Source organism: Sarcophilus harrisii, chromosome X, assembly GCF_902635505.1.
Source record: "Sarcophilus harrisii chromosome X, mSarHar1.11, whole genome shotgun sequence".
Classification (NCBI taxonomy): Eukaryota; Metazoa; Chordata; class Mammalia; order Dasyuromorphia; family Dasyuridae; genus Sarcophilus; species Sarcophilus harrisii.
Genome location: NC_045432.1, coordinates 82599748 through 82622017, shown reverse-complemented (window position 1 = coordinate 82622017; position 22270 = coordinate 82599748). Strand labels below are relative to the sequence as shown.

General features: G+C 50.8%; 1 protein-coding gene across 1 annotated transcript in view; it reads left to right on the top strand.

The window, feature by feature from the left end:
* Nucleotides 1-22270, top strand: part of HUWE1 (HECT, UBA and WWE domain containing E3 ubiquitin protein ligase 1) — a 98078-nt gene that overhangs the window by 59088 nt on the left and 16720 nt on the right. The window contains 29 exon segments of the mRNA XM_031945106.1: nucleotides 288-410; nucleotides 1012-1246; nucleotides 1608-1838; nucleotides 2611-2733; nucleotides 3674-3769; nucleotides 3978-4247; nucleotides 5611-5763; nucleotides 5918-6045; nucleotides 6238-6319; nucleotides 6686-6862; nucleotides 7439-7604; nucleotides 7775-8154; nucleotides 8617-8812; nucleotides 9037-9204; nucleotides 9642-9787; nucleotides 10465-10531; nucleotides 10994-11208; nucleotides 12632-12843; nucleotides 14173-14355; nucleotides 14889-15061; nucleotides 15396-15544; nucleotides 16054-16129; nucleotides 16801-16899; nucleotides 17454-17587; nucleotides 17678-17846; nucleotides 19568-19796; nucleotides 21206-21384; nucleotides 21917-22006; nucleotides 22111-22253. Coding sequence (XP_031800966.1) covers nucleotides 288-410; nucleotides 1012-1246; nucleotides 1608-1838; nucleotides 2611-2733; nucleotides 3674-3769; nucleotides 3978-4247; nucleotides 5611-5763; nucleotides 5918-6045; nucleotides 6238-6319; nucleotides 6686-6862; nucleotides 7439-7604; nucleotides 7775-8154; nucleotides 8617-8812; nucleotides 9037-9204; nucleotides 9642-9787; nucleotides 10465-10531; nucleotides 10994-11208; nucleotides 12632-12843; nucleotides 14173-14355; nucleotides 14889-15061; nucleotides 15396-15544; nucleotides 16054-16129; nucleotides 16801-16899; nucleotides 17454-17587; nucleotides 17678-17846; nucleotides 19568-19796; nucleotides 21206-21384; nucleotides 21917-22006; nucleotides 22111-22253 — 4792 coding nt within the window.

Below are 22270 nucleotides of genomic sequence, written 5' to 3'. Positions count from 1 at the left end.
GTGGTCCCAACTGCCACAAACAATGCGGAAGGTACTTAGCAGCCCTTGCCTTTGGCCTAAAGGACATGCATTCTGTGGTCTAAAACAATGGACCTTAAGCTGGAGCTGTTCTTTCTTTCACTTTTTCTCCCTACCCTGAAATGAAGTAATTACAATTTGTGTCTTTATGGCACAATTTCACTCAGTGTCCTGTATATGTGCTCTCTTATCAAAGAAAGAGCACTGTTGTGCTGGTTGTTGGGCCAGGTGGATATGTATCTCATTTAGGACCATTTTTCTCCATACAGACTCACTTTCTTCATCTGTTCAGTCGGCTTCACATCCCCTATGCTGTTTGATGAAAGGAAGTACCCATACCACCTCATGCTGCAAAAATTTCTCTGCTCTGGAGGTCACAATGCTCTTTTTGAGTAAGGACAACCCTGTATACACTAAGAATCAGGCCCTTTGGCCTTTGGGCAAGGTGATTCAGGCCCAGTGATCTCCTGAGGAAGTTAACTACCACAGGGCGAGGGTGTAAGCACCAAAACAAACAAAAAACCCCCAAACCAATCAACATCCTTTTCAATATCACCATGTGGTTTGTATTGTTCTCCTTCCTGATGAAAGTAGATAGTGACTCTCTAAGGGGAGGGCTGTCATATTTCCCTCTTAAATAGTGACCTTTTACTAGGCCTGGATTAATTTTCCAAAGACACCTCTTCCCCAGAGTATAGAAGTATACTCTCCAGTATAGAAGCTTATAGATCTCCGAAGAAAGATTTTGAGTGCATAAAGTACAATACTTAGGCTTATAGAGAAAGCTGAAGAGGGCTTTTGAAATTACTGGTTCCTCCTGGACTTGAGGGGATGTTCCCTGTGGTGTGTATCTGGGCTCCAAATTTAGACTTGCCAAGACCGTAATCTTAAGAAACTAGTACCCCTGAATGAATAGTGGATGCTGAATTGTTCCCCTCTCTCCCACTGGTGTTTCAACATGTTCTTTCCTTGCCTCCCCTTTTTCCCACCTAGAACTTTCAACTGGGCTCTCTCCATGGGAGGCAAGGTTCCAGTTTCTGAGGGCCTTGAACACCCTGACCTGCCAGACGGCACAGGCGAATTCCTAGATGCCTGGCTGATGTTGGTGGAGAAGATGGTGAACCCAACCACTGTCCTGGAGTCCCCCCACTCTCTGCCGGCCAAGCTTCCAGGGGGCCAGACTCACCCCCAGTTCAGTGCCCTACGATTTCTTGTTGTGACTCAGAAGGTGAGTGACTTGCTCCAGGTGTTTTGCACGACCAGGTCTACTCTCTCTACTTGGGCATCAAATGGTAGACTTGTCATTTGGACTTGGCACCTACCTTGATTTGTATGTCATTCTGAACCCAGATTGGCTTGAATCATTGCTGCCTTTCCACTAGCACAAACTTGGCTACTTTGTCTCAGTGTTTTGAGGGACTCTACTTAGTTCCATTGGATTAATTTGGCTTGGGGGACTGAATATAATTAAACAATTATAAGAGCTCCCCTTAGATAGTTGTCTCCAAGCACTTTTGCCCCAGAGGTGCCTGGATACGTTGAGTATGGTGTTGAGCCATCCTGACTTGATCTTCTCCTGCCCCTGGTAGGCCGCCTTCACCTGCATCAAAAACCTATGGAATCGGAAACCCCTGAAAGTGTACGGTGGGCGTATGGCCGAATCAATGTTGGCCATTCTGTGCCACATTCTACGTGGCGAACCTGTCATCCGCGAGCGACTGAGCAAGGACAAGGAGGGAACTCGAGGAGAAGAAGAATCGGGACAAGAGGAGAGTGGTTCCCGCCGAGACCCACAGGTCAACCAGCAGCAGCTCCAACAGGTAGCCTGGATTCCTTTTGGCGTTGGTGGCAGGGAACCCATCTGGTGATAGACTTCCCTTGAGACCATAGACTGTTTTAAGCCAACAAGTACATTTCAGTGATAGCTTTTGCTTCATAATCACACTGCAGGGTGTTCTTGGGCTTCATGCCAGTTAACACTTTAAGACCATTGAGACTTAGGACACCTTTTCTGTATTTCTTTTCTTCAGAGTGGCCCAAGCTTGGCGTATATCCTTGGGAAAGAGACATATTGGTCAAATGGAGTGGAAACTGGCAGGGTCACAGCCTTGGGCAACAAAATGAGGCCTAAAGTTTAACCCTAGGCTGGCCAGGAGCAATAAGTTCATTTAAATAAAGACTGCCCTTCAGATTTGTTGCTGCCATCCCCTACTCCTCAAAAGGAATGAGAGAATATCGTGATTTCCTTAAAAGCTTGGGAATCCCCCTATGCTCCTTGCTGGGTTTTTTGGTAGCTGACAGGTGTGGGTCTTCTAGCAACGGCATAAAACTTCGGTATACCTCCCCCCCTGCGGTCACATCAGATTCACTTGCCAGAGTAGTTCCAAGGCTCAAGCACAAAGGTCTGATAAATCCCTCACATTTAGCTAGCTAAAGCTGTTGAGATTTACCTTCAAAGAGCTGGGCTTCCTTCCCTGAGAATGAGAATGTTGGGAGCAAGTGTCCTGAGCAGCAGTGGCACCTTGGGCCTTTGTGGTTCCGGGGTGAGCCATTGTCTGCTCCATGAGGCTTGAAGAGACTTTCTCCTTCTAGCTAATGGACATGGGCTTCACAAGAGAGCATGCCATGGAGGCCTTGTTGAACACTAGCACCATGGAACAAGCTACCGAGTATCTCTTGACCCACCCTCCTCCTCTCATGGGTGGAGTCGTCCGGGTAAGTGGCAGCTGGCCTCCTTGAGGCTTGGAACTTTCTCAACCTGCTTTTTCCCAGTTGACCTTCTCTTCCACTAGTCTTCCATTTGGAAGTTTCTCACATTTCCTAGATCATCACAAGGAGGAGCCCTAATTCCATGTGCTCTGTGCTCTGAGGGCCCAGGGCTCATTTTTTTTGGAGCATTGTAAGGCTAGCAGGCTGGACGTTTCCTGGATTTCCTGCCACGGGACATTTTGTCAGGGACGCACAGTGGGCCCTTGATCCTTGGGTCTACAAGAATTCAATCCTAGCTTACTGCCATGGCAATTGAAACATTCCCATCAAACCCCTCGCTGCCTTTCATTCTTCTTTGCCACTATAGTCCCCACACTTGCTTTCTAGAAGCTAACCCGGCTCTCTACTAGCACTTAGAGATAACAGATTTTTCTAAAAGGTCCACTTAATACAGTCGGGGTGGGGGGGGTGGCCCTGTTCCTTCCTCAAGCTGTCAATCTTATCACCCAAACATATATCCCATTGTTTTCTCCCCAATATATCCTCTCTCAGGGAACCATCCCAACTAACAAATGCAATTTAAAAAAAAAAAAAAAAAAAAAGTTGAGAGTAAATTGATAAAAGTAATATGTTGGAAGAGTGTGAAAATCTGCTTTTTATGTGCTAGGTGAGGAGGGAGTCCCTTGCTACCTCAACAGGGAGTCGGGCCACGAACATCTCCTATATCAGGGCAGCTCATTCAGCTGCCTCAGTAGGGGGGTCTTTGCATGTCTCCAGGGAGCTAGGCTAGTTCTTTGCACATTTGCATTGTCCACTTTGACAGGGTTTTGTGTAGTGAGTGCTTCTTTCTACTGATGGAAGGATCCTGGTGTCTCTTGGTCTCCTGGCCTCCTAGCTTGGCATCAGAGGTCACACGGCTTACCATGTTTGTCTCCCACTGCTTTAGGATCTCAGCATGTCAGAAGAGGATCAGATGATGAGAGCCATTGCCATGTCTTTGGGACAGGACATCCCAATGGATCAGAGAGCAGAGTCCCCAGAGGTAACAAGTCATGTGCCTTTGGGAAGCCCAGCTGGGAGATAGGAGTGCTGCCCACTCCGGTTTTTGAGCTCTGGGTTGCCCCTAGGCCTGCTCTTCCAGAACCTCCCTGAGAAACCACCATCAGAATTGGACACCGAGAAAAGCCACACACTCGTGAGCCCTTTGCTCTCTAATCCCCTAACATGTCCGCACTTTTCCCACCTCTCAGGAAGCTGCTTGCAGGAAGGAGGAAGAAGAGCGGAAAGCACGGGAAAAGCAAGAAGAGGAAGAGGCTAAGTGCCTGGAGAAGTTCCAGGATGCTGAGCCCCTGGAGCAGGAGGAACTTCACGGTTTTACAGACACCATGTTACCAGGATGCTTTCATCTCCTGGATGAGCTGCCAGACACTGTGTATCGTGTGTGCGACTTGATCATGACCGCCATTAAGCGCAATGGGGCCGATTATCGGGACATGATTCTGAAGCAGGTGGTCAATCAGGTGAGCATTCCTCAGCTCTAAAGCTTCTTTATAATTAATCATGCACAATTAATGCACTTACCAGAAAGGAAACTCTTGGCTCATCTCTCCTCATGTGCTTGAAGACCTCCATTTGCCTTGGGGAAAATTACTATTGTTGAGTTCATCATTTGAAGAACTTAAATGCCTCTTTTCCAGATCGCCTCATTCCCTCCCTCTCTCCTCTTCTCTGATTTTGTTTTATTGTTTTACTCAAATGAAAGACATTCTATGTGTAATGAATTTCAGCCCAATGCTCTAGACCGTTGAGGTCCTTTTAGACCCCCAACTCTGTCATCTACCATCTTCATTATTTCTCCCCGCTTCTTATCACCTGAAAATCTGAGAGACAGATCCCAGGCAGGCCTTTCCAGAAGTCATAGATACACAGAAACATTCAGTGGCGCCCTGTCTCCCATGCTACGTGGACAAGCCCTTTCTCGACTGTCTCCTCTTGGGAATGCCCATGAATACAAAATCAGACTTCCTAGCCCATTTGCCAGCACTCTCATCCCTCTTGAAAAGTGGCATTCTACCATTCACCAGTCTCGTGGGCATGCTCCCATTTTCCATGATCTTTCCTATGGTCCTCCACGGTACTCTGCAGCCCCACCTGCCGGTTCTCTCAAGCTCCAAGGGAGACGGGAGGCTCTCCACCTCTTTTGGACCGGGTGACCTGAATTCACTTGGGGTAACCTGGGCCCCTCCCTTCTTCCCCAGCATCTGAGCCGCGTTTCTCTTGAGGCTTGTCCATCCCAAAGGTCGGTCATCGTCCTTGATGGAAGCCAGAGGCAGCTCTAGCCGCCCCTCCCTGTCTCTGGTGCCTGGGAATCATGGTCACATCCATCCAAACAGCAGTTGCATCTCTTCTTCCATTCTTGCCTTTCCCTCGAGATATCAGCCAGAAACCCTCACCTTTTTGTTGACCTTGGCTTCCCTGGGCCATCATCAGCTCATTGTGAACCTGAGCATCCTGGTCACTCTGTAGACACCTACCTTCATATATAGATACATACCTCCATTTAGAGGGCACGTGCTTCTAACCATGATACCCCATTCCATGTGTGGAACGGGCTGATTTCGGTAGTTAGTACAATGCCCTCCTTCTAATGGGCTCCCTTTAGTCTTCATTTTGCTCCTTGGAATTACTCAGAAAATATTGGGGGGAGGGGTGCCTTCAAGTGCTGGTGACTAATCTGGGCCACATGATAGAAAGGAATGGAATTTGCATGCCTGGAGCCCACCCACCTTAAGCTGCCACTACCCAACTGTCTCCTCCTTTGACCTTTTCGTAGAGAAGCCATGTATATGGAACTCATCTGTCTGATGTTTTTGTCCCTTTTAGGTCTGGGAAGCTGCTGATGTTTTGATTAAAGCAGCTCTCCCCCTGACAACCAGTGATACAAAAACAGTTACTGAATGGATCAATCAGATGATCACCCTTCCTCAGGCCTCAAACTTAGCCACTAGGATTTTGTTGTTGACGTTGCTATTTGAGGTAAGTTGCTGTGCTGCATGTGAGACCTGAGGGTCACTAAATTAAGGGATATCTCAAGACCTTGGGCATCGAGCTATCTACAGTGCGTCATATTTTCTTCTTTCTGCCTCCGGTGTCACAAGGTATCAGATCATTCTTTCTTTTGCTACCTCAGGAATTGAAACTCCCATGTGCTCGGGTGGTTGAAACCAGTGGCATCCTCAATGTACTCATCAAGCTTCTGGAAGTGGTCCAACCATGCCTTCTGGCTGCCAAGGAGCAGAAGGAGATCCACACCCCAAAGTAAGTCCTGGGTCCACTGATCATGACCTCCTTTGTCAGGAAGGGAGCACTTTCTTGGGTCCCCCACAGGCTCTTGGCCCTGTACCATGTGAAGAGCTGAGTTTTCGGCAATCATTCAGTTGGGGATGAGAGGTCTCCCGAGGATGGTGGCCTTCCAGATTTCTTTAGGTCCTTTGCTGCCTCTCCTTGCAGATGGATCACCCCAGTGCTGCTTCTGATTGACTTCTATGAGAAGACATCCATCTCCTCCAAGAGAAGAGCGCAGATGAACAAGGTAGCGGTCCTGGACAGAGGCCAGTGTGGGTGTTTGGGAGTATTGGTCATTGATAGTGTGGAGGCGCTCGGGCAAAGTCATTGTTTGCTGACCTTGGTCACATTTCTTCTCGGCCCAGAGAGAACCTAAGGGGCAAGTTGGGTGGCTTCTTCCCAAGGTTCCACTGGCATTTTCTGAAGTAGATGTTGCCATTAACCGAGTTCCTCCCAAATAATAGTCCTTTTGAACAGAAATACTGGTTGGTTGTGGCTGTCGCTTCTCCGTTATTAGAAGGGACTGGTCTTCCTGAGGAAACCTTTCTCCACATTTGACTTGGGAAGACCTGCTTTCATCAGATGGTAAACTACATGCTCTTTTCCACACTAGTACCTCCACCTTAGCAATAACAATTGGCGCTGGTTTGATGACCGGTCCGGACGCTGGTGCAGCTACAGTGCGAGCAACAACAGCACCATCGATTCTGCTTGGAGATCTGGCGAGACGAGTGTCCGCTTCACAGCAGGGAGGCGGCGGTATACGGTGCAGTTCACCACAATGGTGCAGGTGCGCATGGATACTTTTTCTCTTACCCAGCCTCCCATCCCACCATGGCCCTGCAGAAATCGGACATACCCATTGTTAGACATACAGTTGGGGTTGGTGGTGGCAGTGGGGATGGGCTTGGACTGGATTTATCCCAAATGATGACCGAAAGTAAGTCACATAGGGCGATATGTGAGTCAACAAGCCCAGGTCAGAGCAGAATTGCAGTCATCCAAAGATAGGCTGGTCCTTTCTAAACACCAGAGGCACATTCTGATTTGACCCAATAGTGGTCTTTGTTGTTCTTATATTTGCCTCATTGAGGCGCTGCCAGTATCCTGAGTATGTATCCATGTTAATGGTGAGAACTCTGTCTTGGCATTGAATGCCGCCAGCAAACCTGAGGGAGGACTTGGGCTCAGCCTGAGACCAGAGAAGTAAGGCCTGGCCCAAGTACGGCAGAATTAATACTCAGTCTGTCCAGCTCTTGATTTGCAGCTGGATTCACACAGGATCACCAAAATTTGGGTATGTTTGTTCAATTCCTGAAATGAGGTGGGGTTCATACTCTGTGTACCTTCCTCCTTAAATGTCCAGGTCAATGAGGAAACTGGGAACCGGCGCCCTGTGATGCTGAGCCTCCTGCGAGCACCACGGGTTAATAAAATCCCCAAAGAGAGCCATGAGCCGGAGCTGGACAAGACCCTAGATGAAACCAAAGAAGCTGAGTCCAAGCCTGCAGAGGAGGAGAAGACCTCCAGTGGTATGAGCCTTTGGCATCCTCCCCATGTTTGGGAAGTTGGAGCTCCCAGTTTGGCTGAGTTCATTTTGTTAACTGGCTCTTTATTTTTCCCACCTGGTGAAAGCTTAGGCCTTTGTCCCATGGAGTTGGAGCCATCTCAAGAATCTTTACTATTCTCCTGTCTTTCATAGAATGCCCCTTGGCTCCTGAGAGTCCTGCACTGGAGAAGGAGGTTGTTGTTCAGAAGGAGGTTGTTGTTCAGAAGGAGGTCCAGCTCGGGGACATCCTGATCCAGGGTCTCACGGGGGAGATGGTGACAGTCCTGATCAGGGCCTGTGTGAGCATGTTGGGTGTCCCTGTGGACCCAGACACGCTGCATGCCACCTTGCGCCTCTGTCTCCGACTCACCCGGGACCATAAGTATGCCCTGATGTTTGCTGAACTGAAAAGCACCCGCATGATCCTTAACTTGACTCAGAGCTCGGGCTTCAATGGATTTACCCCCCTGGTTACCCTGCTCTTGAGGCACATCATTGAGGATCCGTGTACCCTGCAGCACACCATGGAAAAGGTGCGTGGCCAGTGTTCTCTCTTCCACCCTTGGTCTGTTGTGCGTGAATTGGCGAGCATCCCATTTGCTGCTTTTCCCGGCCAGTGCCACTTGATGTTTCTAGACCCCTGTTAAGAGTGTGAGCACTCAAATGACAATCTCATGCCTGGGCTCAAGGCTCAGCTCTTCCAGGGACTCCTTGCCCAGCCCATTAGGAAGATGTTCACTCCCTCCCCCACCTTATCTGAAAGGGAAAGAATTGCATGGTAGCTAAGTTTAAGCCCATAAGGCAAAGGCTAACTTACTTAATTCTGAGCAGTGCAGGAGCCCTCTCGAGGTCACATTGGGCTTTGTCTCAGTTGGGCACGTGAATATTTTTTGAGCCCTTCCTATAGACTGTCCCTAAGATGGTCCAGAGGCCCTTGGAGTAGGCATATATCTCGTTTTCTAGAGCTCCTTTTGACACAGTGCATCATCCTGCAGGTTGTGCGATCTGCGGCCACAAGTGGAGCAGGAAGCACCACATCTGGGGTGGTCTCCGGCAGCCTGGGCTCTCGGGAGATCAACTACATCCTCCGTGTCCTTGGGCCAGCTGCGTGCCGTAATCCAAACATCTTTACTGAGGTGACAAATGGCTGTATCCGGATTGCTCTTCCCGCCCCTCGAGGCTCAGGAACCGGTGAGTGTCGCGACCCTATGGGGATTGCTTTAAGGAATTCTTAAGTTGAGCTCATTCTCGTTTCATATGTTTCTTAAATGCTGTCGAGTCCTATCAGACTCAGAAGAGGCCAAGTATTTGGATTCATAGTGAGGCTCCGGCTCTTGCCCATTTCTTTGGGGCAGAGGATTATCACCATTGCTGACCAGGAAATCTTCACTTTTGTGTCTCCCCCTTTGGCCTAGCATCAGATGATGAATTTGAAAATTTGAGAGTCAAAGGTCCTAATGCTGTACAGTTGGTTAAGACGACCCCAGTCAAACCCTCTCCTCTGCCTCTCATTCCGGATACCATCAAGGAGGTGATTTATGACATGCTTAACGCCCTGGCGGCCTACCATGCTCCAGAGGAAGGTATGTGGCTCGGCAAACCGTGGAGTGGATTGCATGTGACCGAGAAAGGCCCTCTGCATACAGGGCTTCTGATTTGGGGATCTTGGGACACTAGAAGGATATGTATCAGGTCGTCTCAGACATAGACTTTCTGCAGCATCTTAAATATCTAGCCCCCAGTTAGGCTGCCATGCTCAATTTCTGGCCTGTGGAGTTAACTTCCAGGCGTAACACGTTAAGTAAGAGCCGTGATCAAGGAGACCCTAAAGTCAAATAATTTGGTGTGTTTGATTAGTTTTGTACTCAATCTATTCTCTGCTCCTCATCATTGGAGTGGCGTGATCATGCCATCGCCCTGTATCCTTTGTCCCAAAGGAGCACCTGACTGGACCAAAGTACATTTTCTGCTGGCCCCAAAAGCATCCCGATATAAAGTTGTACGTTTATTTGTTTTTTAGCAGAGAAATTGGACCCCAAACCTGGGGTGACAACTCAGGAGGTTAGCCAGATCTTGCAAGACATGGGCGACGAAGTATACCAGCAGTATCGAACGCTGACACGCCAGGGCAGTGACTTTGATGCTCAGGCCGGCTTCGCCATTAATGTAAGTCAGCTGATTCCAGGTGCCTAAATGGGCCTTCTTCCCTGAGGGTGAGAGTCATACCCCCAGGTGTCACTGGGGCATGTTGGATGATTGAAGCGAGCAACTTCTTTTCTTGGCGTTGCTTGTTCCCTGTTGGAACGGCTGTCTTCAGCTGCAAAAGGATTTCCTTGTTGTTCAGCTTCTGAAATCCTGGAGGGCCCTGTATGCTGGAAGTCGGGAATAGGGAGGAAGCCAAATTGGAGCTCACCTCTCTGACCTTTGTTGTCATTTGGCCCCTGGAAATATAAAAAGCCATTTCCTGGTACTTTCTCCACCAAGATCTAGTATTTAAATAATACTATCTGTGCTTGTATATTGGCCTGTATTGGGCAGATCGGGGCACTGAGGCACCTGATATAAAGTGCATGACTACAGGATGCCACTCCTCTGAGTTGTAATTCAAACCCAAGTCTCTCAAGCCCAAGCCCTGTGTCCTCTCCACAAGTTGGGGGGGGGGGAACGGGACAGGACAGGTGCTGAGTGTGAAGGTGTGATGGCTGGAACAACCAGCTTGTCCTGGCATTCATGGGAGAAACACGAGTTCACTTCCCCTTTCTAGAAGAGCTTGGTCGCTGGCTCCCTGGAGATGCAATATCAGAATCACAACCGTACATTCTTCCTTTTTCCTCCGCCCACAGGCGCAAGTCTTTGCTACTGACAGTTCTTCCACTGAGACACCTCAGTCGGGAACCCCACAAGGAGGAGGTAACAACCCAGCTGTTTTGAAATAATTGGCTTTCAAGAAACTTTGGCCATCCTGCCCCAGTGCCCTAGCCTGGTGGTGTTTGTGGAAGCGTGTATATAGTGGGCCTTCTGGGCCAGAGCTCCTCAGTTAAGCTTGCTTCTAGGCAGGGCTCCTGTTACTCTTTTCTAGAATAAAATTGACTCTCTGAAGCTCCTCAATAATTGACCTACCTAGTCCAAACTCAGGGTTTTGAGAGCAGCATCCACATGGCCCCCTGGGAAGCTAGACATCATGGGGGCTCACTGTAGGACCAGAGACCCAATCTGGAGTCAGGGTCAGTAACACTTAACGGGTCTGTCATTGTTCCAATAACTGCCAAGGCCTTGAGCTTTGCATTGTGTATATCTACAATCCCTGTTGGCATTGGGCGTACAGAGGCAAGGCTGAAATGGTGATTTGGCCCCCTCTCTCTGTCTTAGCAGCTTCTACTCCAGAGGAATCTCGGGAAGGGAAGAAAGACAAGGAAGGGGAAAAAGTCTCTGAAGAAAGCAAACAGAAAGCCAAAGGCAGCAAGCCTTTAATGCCAACCTCCACCATCCTTAGGCTGCTGGCTGAGTTGGTGAGGTCCTATGTTGGTATCGCCACTCTGATTGCCAACTACAACTATGCTGTGGGCCAATCAGAGCTTATCAAAGAGGTATTTCCTGTTTCAATGTCATCAATTGTCTATGGGGGCTGGGGGCGCATTGAGATGGGAAGATTGAACTAGGGATTTCATGCCACTTGAGGACTCGGTCTCTCAGTTTGTGGTGCCAGTCCCCACTCTTGAAAACCCTAATACTGAGTTCTCAGTGTTTTTTTTCTTTGAAGGCTTGCCTCAAAAATCAGAGCACAGGAAAGGAGACATGTCTCTGTGCTAGGAGATTGGAGGCCAAGGCTCTTGTGGTACTTGGTCCATGAATCTGGGTCTGTTTCTCCATCTTAGCAATCAGGAGATGGCCCAGCAGGCCTCTTTGTCACTTCTTTTCTGGTATTATTCTGAAAACGAAAGCCACAAGTATAAGGCCAAGGTATTCCCGGCCCAGTAATAGCTTGGCCTTTGTCAAACCTCCCCTGGTAGCTAGTCCAGGTCAGGGACTGAGGACTGAGCCCGGTTGATCGGAAAAGTTCAGGAGCAAGGAAGTCTTTAGGTGGATCATGTTAAATACCTCCTGTAGAGAGAGTGTGATCCTGCTTTGAGCCCCACCTTTTGTTTTGTGGGTTATGGAAGGATATTGTAGCAGGAAATTCTCTAGGCTGGTTAGCCAAGTGCTTGCCCTGACCTCCATTCTCTTTTTTTTTTTTTTGGGTCCAGCTTGTGAAGGACTTTATTTTTTTTTTTTTTTTTTTTTGGTCCAGCTTGTGAAGGACTTTTTTTTTTTTTTTTTTAAATTATTATTATTTATTTATTAGCCTTTTATTTACAGGATATATACATGGGTAACTTTACAGCATTAACAATTGCCAAACCTCTTGTTCCAATTTTTCACCTCTTAACCCCCCCACCCCCTCCCCTAAATGGCAGGATGACCAGTAGATGTTAAATATATTAAAATATAACTTAGATACACAATAAGTATACATGACTAAAACATTATTTTGCTGTACAAAAGAATCAGACTGAATTATTGTACAATTAGCTTGTGAAGGAAATCAAAAATGCAGGTGTGCATAAATATAGGGATTGGGAATTCAATGTAATGGTTTTTAGTCATCTCCCAGAGTTCTTTTTTCTGGGTATAGCTAGTTCAGTTCATTACTGCTCCATTAGAAATGATTTGGTTGATCTTGTTGCTGAGGATGGCCTGATCCATCAGAACTGGCCTGACCTCCATTCTCAACTCTCCCATGCACTTTCTGTTTCATCTTGGCTGTGACGCTTTCTTTCCCTAGAATTGATGTGATTCCCTCACATGTGAGGGAGTCTGGCAAGCTCTCAGGAAGTCCCCTGTCCAGCAGTGGATGCCAACTTTGTAGAAGCTTTGGGGGGTACTGGTATTGGATGTTTTCTTCATTGACGATGAGGTCAAGGGAGCCGTTACCAGAAGGCCTTGTGATCAGTTTGTGGCTTATATTTTTAGGACTGCAGCGTGCTGGCATTCGTCCTGGACCACCTTCTCCCACATACCCAGAATGCCGAGGACAAAGATACTCCAGCACTAGCCCGCCTCTTTCTTGCCAGTCTGGCTGCAGCGGGTAGTGGCACAGATGCCCAGGTGGCTCTGGTGAATGAAGTCAAGGCCGCCCTTAGCCGAGCATTGGCAATGGCTGAGAGCACAGAGAAACACGCCAGGTAAATGATCAAGGCCCCCAAATATCCTGTCTAGCCCTTGGATAGGTAAGTATTTGTTAAACACTTATTTTGTGCCAGGTACTTGCTTATCTCTATCCCCAGCGCTGTGGACAGTCTGTCCCTCAAGGATCTTATTATAATCTAACCAGGAAGACACCAGACATCATGCACATGTATACAAGCAAGCTCTGGATAGCAGAAAGAGGAGGAGGTAGAAAAGGGGGCAGGAGTTGGGAAGGGGTTCCCGTAAAAGATTGAATTTAAAGCCAGAGAGGTGAGGTGAGGAGGGAGAATGAGACAGTGAGAGACAATGTCCAGATGGAGGCTCTTGTTCAAGAAACAGCCAACAGGCCATTGCCACTAGGTCACAGGGCTTCTCAGGTAGGAGCGGACAGGTGAGGAATTTGAGGCATCAAACAGCATTTTATCTTGGAGTGGTGTGGCGACTAAGTTGAGAATGGACTAGAAGGGTCTAGGGGGAGGGATCTGAGGCAGGCAGGGCCACCAGTGGGGTATTGGAATAGTCCAGGTGTGGAGAGATGAGGTCCTGCTGCACCAGGACAATAGGCAGCATGTTGGATGGATCCTGCACAGGACGCATGCCTAGGCCTTGGACTGTATTGGGGAGCGGGCGGGGCGGGGGGTAGTCCGGGATGACAACTAGATTATGAGCCCTGGTACTTTAGGGGGAGAGATTGAGTTCTGTTTTGGACATAACTAGATGTCTGTGGGGCAGTGGAAATGACCAGAGGTTAGCTAGATAGCAGGAGTTGGGAATCTTCAGCATAGAAAGAGTTCAATCCTTGGGAGCTGAGGATATCCCCCAGGGCAGTAAGTCCAGAGGACCCAGGACAGACACCCAGAGGATACCTGTCGGTTTGGCGGTATGATCTGGAGGAGGAAATGGAGAGAGTGCTCAGAGAGGAAGAAGGAGAACCAGGGCCAAGATTGTCCTGCAAATACAGAGACAGGAGTATTGAGGAAAAGAGGATGATTGACAGTGTCCAAAGCCACAGGGAAGTTGAGTAAGGTGAGAATTGCTCTTGTATTTGCTGGCTAAGAGAGAATTGATAACTTTGGAGTTATTTTTGCGGAATGATGAGGTCAGAAGCCCTGTAGCGCCTAGAAAGCAGGACCAAAACTCCATCACCGTCACATCAGCAGTAGTGCTGTCTGCTCCCGGTTCTTGAGGTAGGAGGACCAGAGGCCAGGTCATGTCATATATCAAGGGAGGAGTTCTGACTCCAAAAAACAAAGCCCTTCCCCCCCACCCCCCAGGCTGGCTCTAGCCCTGAGCAGGCCCTGGAATCCCTTTCTCCCTCACCACAGGCTCCAGGCAGTGATGTGCATCATAAGCACCATCATGGAGTCCTGCCCTTCCACCTCCAGCTTCTATAGTAGCACCACAGCCAAGACCCAGCACAATGGCATGAATAACATCATTCGCCTCTTCTTGAAGAAAGGACTTGTGAATGACTTGGCACGAGTGCCCCACAGCCTGGATCTCTCTAGGTAAGGCCCTGTCACACAAGATGGGTGAGTGGCGTCCACCATCTTGACCCCAGTGAGCTGTCTTCTGCCTTGCTCCCGCGCGGTCTTTTGACCTTGTTGGCTGCCTGTGAATGTTCACCTGGGCAATCTTGGACGATTCCCGCTAGGTTTCTGATTGACCTGACCAGGGAAATCTTGCGTCCTGGCTTCTTCCCAGCTGGCACTGCTGACTTTTCCAGGTTCTAAGCCTTTTGCTGTCCCAGAGCTGAGGAGACTGCAGACTCCATGTTTAGAACAATGTGTTTAAATACAGAAAGCAGCTCCATAGGATGCCAAGCAAAGCCATTTCTGTTCAAATATAGTGGTTGAGGAATTGGGGGTGGAAGGGGGGCCAGGCTGGAGTAGCATACCTGGAAGGTTCACTTAACTCAGTTCTCATTTGTCCAGAGGTTTTTGGCCTCCAGTACTGCATGCTTGGTGCATAAAGATGGTGACTTCCACTCTGAAAGCTGTCCAGAATCCCCTGTGCTCACTTCTCTCTCCCTGTCTGTCAGTCCCAACATGGCCAACACTGTCAATGCTGCCCTGAAGCCTTTGGAGACGCTGTCGCGGATTGTGAACCAACCCAGCAGCCTCTTTGGCAGCAAGAGTGCTTCTGGGAAGAACAAAGCTGAGCAAGATGCCCAAGGCGTAGCTCAGGATGCCAGCAGCAATACACAAGACCCAGGTAGGAGAGCACACGATTTGGGCTGGGAAGCCAAATGGTGTGCTCACACGTGTATGCACAAGGACTTCCTGGGTGACGGGATAAAGTAGTGCCTTCCTAAGAGGGCTGCCAAATGTGATGGGATTTCTTAGTCATCACTAGTCCAGACTGTAGCCCAACTGCTGAGAGAGCCACCCAGGGCTGCCTCAGCTCTTCCCTGGGACCACGGTTTTCTGTTACTGCTGCTGCTGCTGCTTTTCCCTCAGCTGGACCCTGCTTTCACAGAGTGATGTGACCATCCCAGGCTCCCTTTCCCCTCATCTAAGTGTCCCAAAACATATGTTGATTGTTTCAGGAGAGCCTGGGGAGGCCGAGGTACAGGAGGAGGACCACGATGCCGCTCAGACAGAAGTAGCCGATGGTGATATCATGGACGGGGAAGCAGAGAGCGATGCTGTAGTGATTGCTGGGCAGCCACAGGTGCTCAGTACTCCAGAGATGCAGGTACGGCCCCTGCTTGTCCCACTCATGATCATTGCCAAGGTCTCCAAAGTGGAAGAGGCGCCGTCTATACTTTTCTCCATCCCTTTGTTGAGCTCGATGAGTCGGGACGCTTCTAAGTCCCTGGTTTCCTGTGTATGAAAAAGAACAATGGGCTTGAAGGAACAGGCAGCATCTTGTTAGTATATAGTATGAAGTAGCTGAGGTTCTTTCCCAACTTGAGCTAGAGGAACTGTTTTAGTTGGCCTTCACCTCAGGACCGAGTCCCCTCCTTCCAGGCTCATCAAGCTGTTAAGGAAGCGCAGCCCAAAGGCATTAGGTGTTAGCCGTGGTGCTGACGTGGCCCCAAAGGAGGGCCGTGAGCCAGTGGGTATCAGGGCCCTTGCTCGGGAGTGAGTCTCGAGGATCTGGCGCTCTGCACTTTCTGTGCTCCGACTACCTTTTTGTACTCCCAGGTGTGAGGTAGGTCATGAGGAGAGCCAGTGGCATTGCCGCCTCTTGTTTCTCCTCAGGTTGAGAATGAACTCGAAGACCTAATTGATGAGTTGCTGGAGAGAGACGGTGCCTCTGGGAACAACGCAATTCTAGGTAAGGCCTGTAGAACTAAGCAGTCATTCTCTTCCTCCAGACCTCTCTTTCCTCTCCCCCACCCCACATTGCCCTCCTACGTCTTGCCTTTCCAGTTTCTGCCCCCTTTCCCTCCTCCCTGTCTCCCTTCCCATCTCTCCTCTCCTCCCCTTTTCTTTTACACAACTCCCACCTCCACATCCGAGAGAATGTTGCTCCCTTTCTCAGCCCCTGCTTGCTCAGCTCTACCTCATTGTGTTTCGGTCGCATGTTGGGGCCTGGGGCCCAGCCTGTGTGGCGCCACCAGGAAAGCAGCCATGTTTCTCCACATCCAGAGTCGTTGCTCTTCCTGGGGGCTTTGCATGAATCGTAGGTTGAAAGAGAAAGCTTGACTCTCAGGGGCTTAGCCCTTCCAGGCCTCAGCAGTCTCGCCATGGTGGTGGCCCTCCCCCATGGTGCCAGGATCGTGTTGTGGAAGGGGCTAGCACTCCTTTGTTGTCATTGAGTTATGTTTCAGGCTGGGCTGAGGAGGCTAGGAATTGGTCCTCTGAGCCACAAAGAAGGAAAAGCTCTGGGAGCAGTGTGTGTCCAGGCTCAGGGTTCCGGAGGTAGCCTGGGCGGCCTGAGGTAGAAGGGGAAGCCTTTCCCTCCGATTTCAGTGGCCTTGGTGGGTTCTGCTCTGTAACCTTCAGTGGGCAGAAGCGGAGAGGACGAGTCACAAGAGGATGTGCTGATGGATGAAGCTCCTTCCAACCTCAGCCAGGCTTCCACCTTGCAGGCCAACCGAGAAGGTGAGAGTGCAAAGGCAAATCAACCCTCCCATCATGCCCTTTCAAGCCTGGCACTCCACCCTGCCCAATTGGATGAAGTCATGGGGTCTCTGTTGGTCTGCATATGGCTCCCAGACCATGTGTGGATCCATCTACAGCCGGCCCAGTGTGTTCTGGGGTAGTCGGCAATTTACCGGCGTGGCATGACTCAGTCTTCCTTAAGGTTTTCTCCTGCTCCATCTACCCCTTCCCATTGATTCCTGAAAAGTTTTCAGTCAGAAGGATGTGACAGATATGGGGAGAAAGCCAAGAGAAGGCGGGGGTACAGCCTGGGGTCCAGCATCTAGGGATGTGCTCCCCTCCCCACCCACCTCCCTCCCCTCCCCAGCCTCCTCATCGCTACTAACCTGTACAGCTTGTTTTCAGGGTAGGGGCCTCTGGGGCCTTCAGGAAGCCTAGGCCAGCCGGAGGCCTCCAGGACTTGCCTTCATTCCGCCTCTCTCCCCTCCCCTCCTTCCCAGCCACCTGCTGCCCCCTCGGGTGCCCCAGCGCTCTAGTGTGACTCTTTGTTGTAGATTCAATGAATCTCTTGGACGCCGAGGACGAGGAGGAGCACACGCAAGAGGAGGACAGCAGCGGTAGCAATGAGGATGAGGACGAGAGTCAGGATGAGGAGGAAGAGGAGGAGGAAGACGAGGAGGACGATCAGGTTGGTCCGTTGGGCCGATCGCCCAGGGGCGTCCGGCCCAGCCCTCCCCCTCCCCTTCCCCTCTCCTCACACGGTCCGCCTCCTCCTCAGGATGACGAGGAAGGAGAAGAGGGGGATGAGGACGACGATGACGATGGCTCAGAGATGGAGCTGGATGAGGACTACCCCGATATGAATGCGTCTCCCTTGGTCCGTTTTGAACGCTTCGATCGAGAGGATGACCTCATCATCGAGTTTGACAACATGTTCTCCAGTGCCAGTAAGACCCACACCAGTCTTCCCCACAGGAGCCTTTCTTTCCCCTTTCTACACAATCACCCTGTTCCTAGGTGATCCCTCTCGGATGCACCTGCCCAAAGCCACAGTCTCTGGCTGCTTCAGCATGTTCCGAGAATACCAAGGTAGAGACTAGGGAACCTGTCTCTGCTGGCTCTCCCTTGGGAAATTGGGCATTGCATAATTTGAGGGGAAAGTCTCCTTCCCTTTGCAACAGAGCCATCTTGGTTTGGGTTTGCCGAGAGAAAGCCCCTTAGACTTGCTATCCCCGGGCCCGCCTGGCTGTCCAATTACTTGCCCTCCCTTTCTGGAGCTGTGCTCCAGAAGAGATCAGGGCCTGTCAGCATAAGATGTCCTTATGAGAGATGTTGGGTCTTCTCACCTGGCAGGTTCCAGAGTACAGGCAAATTGCATGCTCTGGGCACCACACACACTCCCACTCCCACCTTCACCCTCAAGACACCAAAATGGGGAAAGCGTCGCTGGGCCATTGAATTCCCCTGGGGCCTTTGAATTTCCCCGAGGCTTATGGGGCCTAGGAACAAAGTAGCCCCTACCGACTTGCCACTTTACACAGAGACCACCAGATTGTCTCAAGGCCTACAGTGGCCCTGAGTGCCAGGCCACCTTGAGACTAGATCACCAGTGGTTCATGACAGGGTAGTTTGAGGATTCAAGGGAGCTTGGTCCCCAGAGGCCCAGGCAAGACTTCTTAGCTGTGTGGGAAGAGTACAGGGGAAAGGCCCAAGCCTAATGCTGAGCTGGTCGTGGAGGTGACAGGCTTGGATTTTCATGACTAGATGTGTCACATGGTCAGATCTGCGCTTAAAGGGAGGCACGTCGCCTGGCATAGGCCCACGGGCTCAAGCAGAGCCTGAGTTGAGCATGGGGCAGAGGTGCTATGGATGCCTTGTGGGCCAGGCGGGTGGGGGGAGGAAGAAGGAAGAGTCTCTAAGCTACAGGAGTGGGGTGCTCTCAGAATGGGATGTGCCTTTGGCAGAGAAGATAAGTGGTTGATGTCCCCTGAACATCTAGTTTGGGTAGTGTCTGGGACACAGTTGCCAATGGGGCCTGAGGACCATGAGCTCACCAGCAGCAAGTGTAGACCGAACACTTATGGCCTAGAAGAGAGCCTTAGGGAGCAACCACTACGAGGGACCATTTTGGGGGCAGGAGCCCCTAAAGGCTGCTGAAGGAGGATTCAGCTAGATGGGCTGAAAGGCCCAGGGAGACAGAGGATCTAGACTAAGAAGGGCTTGGGCATGTCAGGTGCTGCCCTTAAGTCAAGACAGGAGAATGAGTTTTTTGGTGACTTTAAGGAGAGAAGTTTCAGGGGTGAGGAGGGTGGGCAGCTGGCCCACAAGGAGCGAGAAGAAAAGAGCAAGAACTAACGGAGGTTCTGCGGGTAGATGGACACTAAAGGCCAGCATCTGGAGGGTAGTCTGAGTCCCATTGAGAGTTTCATAGACATGTTTGAATGCAGGCAGAGAGGGCCAAGGAGACACAACCTGGAGAAGACAGGCTGAGGAAAGGCGCAGTCCCCGTTGGGTTCCCTTGGTCTAGTCCCAGGCAAACACAGCCTTAGCTCGTGGCGGCTATCAGTTCCCCTATGAGGCCGACTGTGTGGCCGGCCAGGGGCCCAGGAGACAACGGGGGGTCGAGATGGCCCTGCATCCCCTAATCCCTCGTTTGTCTTCTTTACAGCAGATATCCCCCCATCCCCTGGGAACATCCCTACCACCCACCCATTAATGGTACGACATGCAGACCACAGTGCCCTGACCCTGGGCAGTGGTTCTTCTACCACCCGCATCACCCAGGGCATGAGCCGCAGCCAGAGGACACTGAGACAGCTGACAGCCAACACTGGGCACACAATCCACGTGCACTACCCTGGGAATAGACAGCCCAACCCTCCTCTCATACTGCAGAGGTGAGTTGACCACAATGTCCCCTGCCTTGAGCAAGTTCCTCTTCCTTTATGGGCGCGGAGAAGAAGGGACCCGAGCTAGCATCTGTCTCATTGGTAGCCTGGAAATGTGTCCACCCTCATTTTCTCTCCCCCCCCTCCCCATGAATCCAGGTCTCCCTGGTGGTCCAGAGCAACAAGATGGTTCCTGTGTCAAAGGTGGAATAGGAACCCAGAGCAGGGTGGGGACAAAAGAGAGAGACCAGAGAAGGGTCTGAACACTGTGTAGCTTGATTTTCTTTCTGGCCAGAGTCTGGAAGCCACCCACAGTGGCCACCCCAACTCTCTTCCTTTTTGGCACAGTGACAGAAGTTTCTCATTTTTAGCGTGGTGGCCGATAGAAGTTCAGCTGTGGGGAGATGGGCCTTATTTGCCACTGCTCAGTCTCTGCAGTTGTGTCTGGCCCTTCCTGATCCCATTTGAGATTTTCTTGGCCAAGATACCCGTGTGGTTAGCAATTTCCTTTGGCTTGTTTTACCCTTGGGGAAACTGAGGCAACAGGTTAATGTGTCTGAAGGTCTTCCGGACTCAAAGCCTTGGCCCTCTGGCCATTATGACACCTCACTGTCTCTAGGGTTTAATGGGTAAGCTTTTTAAATGACTCTGTTATACTGGAGATTGGGACCTCCCCCGAGCCAAGCCCTCCCCTTGCTCAGCAATGTTGGCGATGACACGTGTGGCCACACACATGTGAACAGCCAGCAAGGTGGGTCACCTTCTGAGGACTTGATTGGCTGGGCCCCAGCGGGCCATGGTGGAAAGTCACCTGGCAATGGAACAAGGCCTTCAGGGAAAGATTCCATAGTCGTGGAAAAGAGCCTGCAGACTGGGAAAGGCTTTGGCAAGAGCCCTGTCCAGAAAACTTGAGTTCAGGGTGGTACTTGTCTGAGGAAGGGCAGCCACCAGTGGGGTTCAGGAAGCTTGTCTGGAACCCCCATAAAAGCCACAGATCTCTGGCAGGCTGAGATGAGACTGTTGTCCTTGTTAAAAGAAAAGGGTGTAAGACAAGCTCTCTGCAGGTGATTGCAAATGGAGTCTGGAACTTGTTAGCAAGGTAGTGGAGTGCCGCTGCTGCTGCTGCAGGTGACTGCTCCTCTGGTCCATGTGCTAATAGCCAGGCTGCGTCATTTCTCTGAAGCCCTTTGAAAACCCAGCGAGAGGTGGCCAACAGTGGGGCGGGCTGGGAGTCGTCTGAGCACAAGCTGGATGGAACTTGCGCTCCCTAGACTTGCCATCTATTCTTGGGGAGAGGTGGAACCCGGAGATGGAAAGACGCTTGAGACCTAGCTGGGGCAAAAGGGGAGACGGGAAAGGCACCAGGACTTCAGTGGGGAAGCTGGCCTGGCCACCTAGCTCCCTCTCTTCCCACACAGGTTGCTGGGTCCATCTGCAGCGGCCGATATCCTTCAGCTGAGCAGCAGCCTGCCCCTCCAGAGTCGTGGCCGAGCCCGCCTGCTGGTGGGCAACGATGATGTGCACATCATTGCCCGCTCTGACGACGAGCTGCTGGATGATTTCTTTCACGACCAGAGCACGGCAACCAGCCAGGCGGGTACGTTAGCCCAGTTCCTGATCTGTACTCAGGGGATCCCTATGCAGCTGAGAAGAGGACAGTCAGTGATGCTCCCCAGGAGGGGTATACTGAAACTCCACGGGTGGGAGGGGATTAAGAGCAAGCTCTCTTTGCTTCCAGGCAAGCCTCGGTGGAGCAAGTTCTTTCTTTCTGGCTCTGAGGGGCTTTGCGCCCTTAACCCTCCTCTTGCCACTCCTTCTTAGAAAGCCTTGGGAGTTACTTTGAGGGGGGAGTCCCTGGTTTGGAATTCAAAGGCCTGGGGCCAAAGTCCAATACTGCTGTTGCTCATAACACAGGAGACCTCAGACAGATAACTCCCACTGACCTGTAACATTCGGGAAGTGAGGCTCAACCTCGGTTCCGGCTCTAAATGTGGAACTCTCACCATCATTCATCCCCGTGCCTGTTCTGGGGCATCTTAAGGGGATAGTCTGCTGGGCCTGAAAGCTGGGTGGGGGCTGGGCGTGAGACCTAGAGCAGGTGGCAGTCATTCCCTTGCCTCCTGGCACAGGGACCCTGTCAAGCATCCCCACGGCCTTGACCCGCTGGACAGAGGAGTGCAAAGTGCTGGATGCCGAGAGCATGCACGACTGCGTGTGTGGTGAGTTGGGGCCAGGGTCAACAGGCTTCTCTCCCCTCGGCTGAGCGGCCTCCAATCTAACCCGACCCATGGCCTCATTGGGCCGGGCCGTCTCCTGCCCACAGTGGTGAAAGTGCCTGTCCTCAATCGCCTGGAGTTCCTTAGGGATGAGGAGCTGGAGGAGCGGCGTGATAAGCGCCGCCAGCAGCTGCTGGAAGGAGAAGCCAAAAGCAAAGAAGAGAAGGAGAACAAAGACCAGAATCCACAGGTCATTAGGCATTTAAA